Raw genomic sequence first — 8,538 nt, forward strand, 5'->3', positions numbered from 1 at the left:
TGGACAATTCACGCTCTGTACTTAAGTACAGACAATCCAAAATTATTTTAAGACAAAGTTTAACCTAATATCTGATTAGGGGATCTTAATTTAACACTAAGAAGCTTCCCCTCCAATTATTTTTAATTATTTAATCAATTATTTTTATTTTAAAATAATACAGTTAGCAATCAATAAATATAATAATAACGTTGCGCGAGTGTTTACATGTAAAATTAGTTTACATGACTTCTACACAATACGCACATTATGATTTTTTTAGACAATATTTTAAATACGTGGATCTCACCCCATGTCTCAGAGTAGCTGTTATGTGAATTCATTTGCTGTAGAAATGGGTTAAGGCTAACGTCACACCCTCTCAGGCTCTTCACAGTATACCAAGATATAGAGAGAGAAACAGAGCATCTGCATATACATTAACATCTTCTTCAGATCCGCCTTGTTGTAATTTCACTTGTGGAGTTTTCAGTTTCGAGAAGATTGAACGGTGCTGTATATTTTGCCGGACTTTGTGCCCAGTTGAATCTTCATCTTTATTTGAACATTTATCCGTTTTTAGCTCTTTGAGCTTGAAATTCGAGGTGGGTTTTTGTAATTTGGGTGTTGAGTGCAATTTTGATTTTCCGATGGTGTTCGCCGGAGCTCAGGTGAGTTCAAAAGAGAGCTCCGGCGATTGATGTGTAGATTGGGGAAAACATAATGTGGGATTGAGGTAAAACAGTGAAAAATGTTCAAGTCAGCGCGATGGAGGAGCGAGAAAAACAAGTTCAGAGTTGTATTCAAATTGCAGTTTCATGCAACTCAGGTACCTTTATCTCTTTCACAGGCATATAGTCATTTACATTTGATGAAGAGTAATGTATGAAATTAATTTAATTATGGTGATTATTTATCGATTTTTTTAAAAATAAATATTAATTGTTGAATTATCTAATTGATCAAGATTTTGTGTTTCAGTAATCTTAACAATGTGGTTCTGTTTCGGTTTTTCTTTATATGACAGCATTTAAGAGACTTAAATTTTCCTATTTTGCTGAAAAGAGTGAAATAATTTATTTGTGAATGCAGCTGTCACTGGTGGGAGGGGATGCATTGATGGTATCTGTGGTTCCTGCTGATGTTGGTAAGCCGAGCGTAAAATCGGAGAAGGCAATAGTTCGAGATGGGGTTTGTTTTTGGGAGAATCCGGTGTACGAAACCGTGAAGCTCTATAGAGATTCAAAATCGGGGAAGATTCATGAGAAGATATACCACTTCATTGTGGGGACGGTATAAAATGATCTAAGCCTATGAGCTTTAATTCTTTGCTTTGCTGCCAAGCGATCGTTCTGTGTTAATTCTTTTATACTGAAACTCGTAGGGTTCATCTAAAGCTGGGGTGGTTGGTGAAGCTTCGGTTGATTTTTCAATTTATGCTGAGGCAACTAAGATCTCTGTGTCTTTACCCCTCGAGAATTCAAAATCAGAGGCTATGCTGCATGTAAATCTCTCTCTCTCTCTCTCTCTCTCTCTCTCTCTCTCTCTCCTTTGAATGTGTATCTTATGATAGGGTAATTCATTGATAGATTCCTTATTCGAATTATGTGTGTTGACAGGTTTCGATTCATAGGATACAGGATTCTGCTGATCAAAGGTTCTGATGAATACCGTACCATTATTTTATGCACCCCCCCTTCCTCCCCTCTTTCTTTTCCTGTCTTCATGTGCTGTTAAACTGAGATTGATAAATATTTTGTTGGCATCCATACAGAGAGGTTGAAGAAAGTGAACTGAATTCCCAAGACAGGAGCTTGAGGGCACAGTTGAGCAATGGCGACATAGATGGGACCGTTGGACACAATTCTATTGAAGTAATTTTTAGCTTTCTAAGGCCGCTTTCTTCTATTTCATATGCAATTATTAAAATAAATTGTGGATTATAAGGACCTGGATCATTTCTCCCTCTTGTGCAAGCAATGAAAACTTATGATCTTTTTTGTTGCGATTTTACTGGAATATTGATGATAATTCAGTCCATGTGGTCTATCTGGTTTTGACAGGATGCACCTTTCAATAAAACTGTTTCCCACACGAATGGCAACTGCAGAGCATCTAGTGGATCTGATATTACAATGTCGAGTTCTGAGAGCAGTTTGGGACTCGAGACACCTTGGGAACCTCAGAGTAAGAACTCCCATCACGAGCCTAGCAGATACCCATCGTCTCCGAGTCATTACTTGGGGACTCCACAGCCGAAACACTATGCACTGACATCAATGTATGACGAGCATCAAACGACACAATGGGAGTGTCTTGGGAGTTCTGCCTTTGAACGCAGTACTGATGGTGCTTCAAGCACTCCAAGAGAAACCATTCTTCGGGAACACTCCCAAGAGTCTTCAGATATTGTGATTGAAAAACTCAAATCTGAGCTTACTGCTTTATCCAGGCAGGCAGAGATGTCGGAATTAGAACTGCAGACTCTTCGTAAGCAAATTGTGAAAGAGAACAGAAGGGTGCAAGATCTCTCTCGAGAGATTGCTTCCTTGAAAGAAGAAAGAGATGTTCTCAAGGAAGAATGTGAAAAAATTAAAGCCTTCCCGAGACGTTTAGATGAAGCAAAAAAGAAAAACAATTTGCCCTTTGAGGGAGTAGGTCCTCAGGCACTTGCCGAAGAACTCAGACAAGAACTAAATTATGCAAAAGACCTTAATGCGAATCTTCAGATTCAACTTCAGAAGACTCAAGAATCAAACTCGGAATTAATTCTTGCCGTGCGAGACCTAGATGAGATGTTGGAACAGAAAAATTTGGAAATATCAGCCATTACCAGCAGATCAGGGTCAATTGACATTGATATGAAGTTACGGGAAGCAAACTCCAAGATTCAAACAGATGATGACGACGATGATGAACAAAAAGCATTGGAGGAGATCGTGAAGGAACATAATGATGCCAAGGAAGCGTACCTTCTTGAACAACAGATCATTGACCTCCATAGTGAAATAGAGATATACAAGAGAGACAAAGATGAACTCGAGATGCAAATGGAGCAGCTAGCCCTTGACTATGAGATCATGAAGCAGGAAAATCACGACATGTCATACAAACTGGAGCAAAGCCAGCTACAGGAACAACTGAAGATTCAGTATGAATGCTCGTCCACATATGCCTCTGCACATGAACTTGAAAGCCAAATTGAAAATCTGGAGAATGAACTGAAGAAGAAGTCAGAGGAATTCTCAGATTCGTTGGTCACAATAAGTGAACTTGAAGCCCATATTGAAAGCCTGAAGAATGAACTGATGAAGCAATCAAAAGAATCCTCGGATTCGTTGGTCACGATAAGTGGGCTTGAGGCCCACATTAGAAGCCTGGACCATGAACTGAATAAGCAATCAAAAGAATTCTCAAATTCATCGGTCACCATAAGTGAACTTGAAGCTCATGTCAAGAATTTAGAGGAAGAACTCGATAAGCAGGCAACAGCATTTGAAGCTGACCTGGAAGCCCTTACACTTTCCAAAGTTGAGCAGGAGCAGAGAGCAATACGAGCAGAAGAAACATTGAGAAAGACACGGTGGCAAAATGCTAATACAGCAGAGCGGCTTCAGGAGGAATTTAGAAGGCTTTCTGTTCAGATGGCTTCTACTTTTGAAGCAAATGAGAAATTAGCCAATAATGCACTGGTTGAAGCATATGAGCTCCGCATACAGAAAAGCCGCCTGGAAGAAATGCTTCAAGAAGCTTCTGAGGAACACCTGTCTGTTAAGGATCAGTATGAAGCTAGATTGCAACAACTTTCCAGTCAAGTGACTTCAATGATAGATCAAATACAACAGATGGAGTCAGAAATTGAAGTCCGAACAGTGCAGCTTGAACATCAGAAAAAGCATGCTGAAGAAACTCAAAGGCTCCTCTCTGGAGAAATTCAAATGCTTAAAACTGAGGTTGAAACATACGTAAAAGAGCGAAAAACCCTCTCGGAGCAGGCAGGATGTAAGGAAATTTTGATGGAAGAGCTGGAACAAATGAGAAAAACAATTAAGGAATTGGAATTGCTTTTAGAGGACGGGAACAAAGAAAGAATTGAACTGGAGAACAATGTTGATTTTGTAAAGAAGGAAGCTGAGGAGTTGCAGAAGGAATTAAATGAAATGAGGTGTAGTGCCAATGAAAAGGAAACGATGGTTGGGAATCTGCAGTCGGAGATAGACACCCTTAAAGCTCAGTATAAAGAGTTGAAGCATTGTCAATTGGAGGATGAGTTGGAGAAAGAGAAACTAAGGAAACAAGTGTTTCAATTAAAAAGCGATCTTAAGAAGAAGGAAGATGCATTCAGTAGTATGGAGAAAAAGATAAAGGACAGTAATGGGCGAGCAATAACTTTTGATGGAGCAAAAGCAACTTCTAAAACTAGCAAATCTATGCCTCCTCTTCGTGGCTCCAAAGAGATCACCAATCTGAAGGAGAAAATAAGATTGCTTGAGGTAAATCTACACCTTGATTTTACATTGACTGCGAAGTGTGAGAATTTGTTCCTATTAATTGATAGGCATTTCTTATTTCTGATATTTTGAATGTTGCATCATTTTCTGAATGTTTTGTTTTGAAGATACTTTATTCTTTTACTTTCCTAGAACTGTTATTCTTGAATATTTCAAAGATAACAATAGTGAATTTGAACAATATCTTTAGAATTTGCTATGCTGACGCCATTTTCGGTACTCAACAGGATCAGATCAAGTTAAAGGAAACTGCTCTGGAAAGGTCGACTAATACATTTTTAGAGAAGGAAAAAGATCTTCATAACAAAATTGAAGAGTTACAGGGAAGACTGGAAGGTCTAAACCAAAGTAGTTTCAATTTTTGTCAAAACGAAATCCAAAAGGTTAGTATTGTTTCCATTCACATTTAGCATTGAGATTAGACATTTTTACCAATAGTTTCCCAGCATTAGTTATGCATATTGAATTGCAGTATTTCTTGTGGATATTTACTGAATTCTTTTCATTTTAGACATTAATCTCTGTCAACGTATTTTCTCAGTCAAGTCTTGGTCTCAAACGATCTAATTCGTGTTTTGCATTTGCTTTAGATGTCTTGCAACCCCTCGTTTTTAATGTGATTTGACAATAATTCATCGTGGGATGCAGGTAGCTGAAAAAGTGATAAATGCAGATGATGATACTAGGACGATGACCAGCATATCCAATATAAACAGCTCTTTGACAGTAGTGCAAAAGAGGTATGACTTAGTGCTAAATAAGTTCAATACTTTTGAAACATGGCACAATAAATCATGTCTACTTGTTTGCTCTTGCAGTGACGATCATTCTACCTCGGACAAACTGAAAGCCTCTTCGAACAATAGTCAAGACCTCGAAGAATCATTAAGTTTACTTTCTTTTCTGAAAGAGAAGAACAAATCAATGGAAGGTGAACTGAAAGAAATGCAGGAGAGATATTCAGAAATAAGTCTCAAATTTGCAGAGGTCGAGGGCGAACGACAGCAGCTCGTAATGGCATTACGCAATCTTAAGAATGCAAAGAAGAGCTCATAGACACTCCCCAAACTGATAATCAGCAAATGTTATATGGGTAAACTTTGCATCTATACTTGATCATTACTTCCAAGCGTTTCGAAAATATAAAAATTTGTAAATTCGTGAAATATGCTTCCTTTTCTCTGCATATATTATTTGATTGCTTCATTGAATGTAATTCAAAATTTCGAGTTAGTTTCATCGTGTAGGTAGATCATATGCCTTGGTACTGATTCAATTTTTCCCTGAAAAATTACTTGTAATGTTTGTGATAAAAGTGAGTGATGAAGTTTTGATTACAGATATGTTTAATATATTCAACATTTTTCAAATCAAATCATTCAGAAAAAAATGTGAAATTAAGGACAAGACTGTGTGTGTGTGTTCATACTGCAGTTCAGGCTGAATGTAACAAACTATTGATTAGATTATGGCTATCTTTTCAAAGTAGAGGTTTAAATGGGCTGGTTGAGCTACCTTTTCAAAATTCCTTGTAATCCTGGCTTTTTTCCTTTAAAAAAATAAAAACAAAAACACACAAAAAATAAAATAAAATAATCCAATCATCTGTAGTGACATCAGCGTCTGTGAGGATTTTGTTAAAAATTCCCCGTACTCATGATTTTTTTCCTACATACATATGATGTAACAAGAATTACGTATATTGTAACAATATTAACAGTGTAAGTTACAATAATTTCAAAAATTACATACTTTGTATCAGTATTTAACACTGTGTAAGTTATCATCACTGTAAAGAAAAATACATACACTGTATTTCTTCAAAAAGTTATATATGGGTAAAAAAAATTACATAAACTGTAATTATCGGATTTTTCTAGTTGAAGTAGTAATTTTGCAAGATTTAACTACATTTTTCAATTCACCCCCAGATTTTATCCCAATTCGTGTAAATTGTCCTGGAATTTTTATAAATGAGTGGGAACATATCAAGGGTTTGTTCAATATAGAATTTTTGGGAATAAATTTTGTGACAAATGATTTTTTGGAGAATTTATGGGCAAAGAGTTATAAATTGTTGGGTTTTGATACCCAATAAATTCTAGGTGATGATGTTAAACAGTTTTTGATTATATTTCATAGGTTTTGACCGATGGATGAAATAATTATCAATACGATCAATTTATGTGCTCGACCCGAAAGCAACGTGAACACTGGTAGCAATTTAATTTTGTTAATGTTGCAAATCACCATCATAACCTTATCCCTTTGTGGTGAGAAAGGAAGAAAGCAACCATAAGTGAATATAAGTTGTGGGTTGGAGTTTTTGGTTAATTTGTAAGTTGAAACTGAGCTCGAAATCCATCAATCAGCGATTAGTTGCTCGACATGAATCAACATGTAAATTAGTTTATTGAAAGAAAGTATAATTGAAAAAGAGCAGACAATAATTTATTCATTCCTACTTAAGCCTTTGTTGGGGTTTCATTCCTTTATTTTTTGCCAAAAGTCCATTTTGAAAGTCAAAACATTAATGGAAACAATATATAAATTCTACGTATAACAAACACATTTCAAAACTAACAAAATCCGTAGAACTTTTCAAAAATCAGGTAATAAATCAATTTATTAAGAGTCTGTTTAGTGTTGATTATGAGAATTGATTTTTTGACCGTTAACTTGAAATGTATGTCTAACCTGTGAGCGAAAAGGTAAAAAATGATGGCTAACCATGATAATGGTCAAAAAATTGATTTTTTGATTTGAAAAATCAAAACCAAATGGGAGCTAAATTTTTAATTATAGTATAATATAATTAATCACACCAAATTTTAAATTCAAGCCCTTCTCTTTCTCTTTCTATTCTCTATCCTCTCCCTATCCCTTCTCCCCATTTGAAAGTGGCCATCGGCTCCAGTGATTACTTCGACGACCTCTCAGGTGACCACTTGGAATATTGCTCCAACTACCGCTCTAACGACTGCTCCGGTTTCGCGCGATAGAAAAATCTCCAAAAATTAAAAACAATCTCTTTTCTATACTCTACTGTAGGAAAATCAAAATTTTTTTATTTGTGACTAGATTTATTGTTCGTGACTATACCTATATTTTATGTGACTATTTGTGATCAAACTTGTTTTCGTTATGACTGTATGTGATCATCTAATTTGTAACTGTATGTAACTAATTTACTGACCTATGATATTTGTGATTAACTGTGATCAAAATTGTCATTGATGTATAACTGTGACCAAATTTGTATTCAATGTATCTGTCTATAATCAGGTCAATCTTAACTGTGATCAAGTCACAACCGATCACAATCAACAAAAAAATTAGTCACAAACAGTCACAACAAACACATACTTGGTGTCAAGGACCGCAGTTTTACTTAACCCCTTGACACTATCGCAGCCGCAATTTGCCCAACTTCAGCCGTACATTGTAAATATTACATCAAGTTTTAGTTGTAATTTTCTTTTCATTGTAATAGTTATTTCAGTTGTAAAATAGCTCTGATATTAGTAAACGTTTAGTACGAAACCTCGTCTTTTAAACGTCTACTCCTGTCACTTAGGTTTTTGTTCCGAATGCTATTATAGGGGGTATTAGTCATTTAAAAATCTTTCAAGCTCACTAGTGTCCACCCCTGCACCAGCAATTGTAATTTTCTGCTTTCGTCAATTGTAATGTTCAGTTTTCATCAATCAATATTCAATTTACTTTCAATGTATTCAAGTTCTCTATCGTAAACTTTCTACAAAATTGTAATCAAATTTTCTTTTGTCTCGACACGATCGAGAAAAGACGGAAGGTACTCTAGTGGAGCAGACTATTGTTGCACGGTGTCCCTTTCTGTGCCAAGAAGAAAGGCACCTCGTGAAAGTTGGTATCAGAGCTGTGGCTCACGATCCTCGATAAGAAAGCTATGGATCCAATTACATCCCACATCATTGATATGGGAGAGCCTCAAAAGAAGAGTACTACTAAACAGCACGTGGATGCGCTTGATGAGATAACTAGTAGGTTGTGCTATGCCTTGGACGGT

The 8,538-nt window shown here is 36.2% G+C and overlaps 1 protein-coding gene across 1 annotated transcript; it reads left to right on the top strand.

Moving 5' to 3' along the window:
- Positions 1-273: 273 nt before the first annotated feature.
- On the top strand, positions 274-5,827 carry LOC111398533 (paramyosin-like). Its single transcript, XM_023025485.1, has 9 exons — positions 274-808; positions 1,072-1,272; positions 1,364-1,483; positions 1,599-1,636; positions 1,754-1,853; positions 2,043-4,472; positions 4,718-4,873; positions 5,139-5,230; positions 5,309-5,827. Exons 1-9 carry the CDS (start codon positions 731-733, stop codon positions 5,544-5,546), a joined length of 3,453 nt encoding a protein of 1,150 aa, XP_022881253.1. The 5' UTR covers positions 274-730; the 3' UTR covers positions 5,547-5,827.
- Positions 5,828-8,538: the final 2,711 nt, after the last annotated feature.

Source organism: Olea europaea, chromosome 8 (assembly GCF_002742605.1).
Source record: "Olea europaea var. sylvestris chromosome 8, O_europaea_v1, whole genome shotgun sequence".
NCBI lineage: Eukaryota > Viridiplantae > Streptophyta > Magnoliopsida > Lamiales > Oleaceae > Olea > Olea europaea.

Excerpts from the sequence above, each read along its gene's own strand:
- LOC111398533 (XM_023025485.1), top strand. The coding sequence starts at position 731 with ATGTTCAAGTCAGCGCGATGGAGGAGCGAGAAAAACAAGTTCAGAGTT. Across the intron at positions 1,273-1,363 it reads ACCACTTCATTGTGGGGACG|GGTTCATCTAAAGCTGGGGT; the intron begins GTATAAAATGAT and ends TGAAACTCGTAG. Across the intron at positions 1,637-1,753 it reads CAGGATTCTGCTGATCAAAG|AGAGGTTGAAGAAAGTGAAC; the intron begins GTTCTGATGAAT and ends GCATCCATACAG.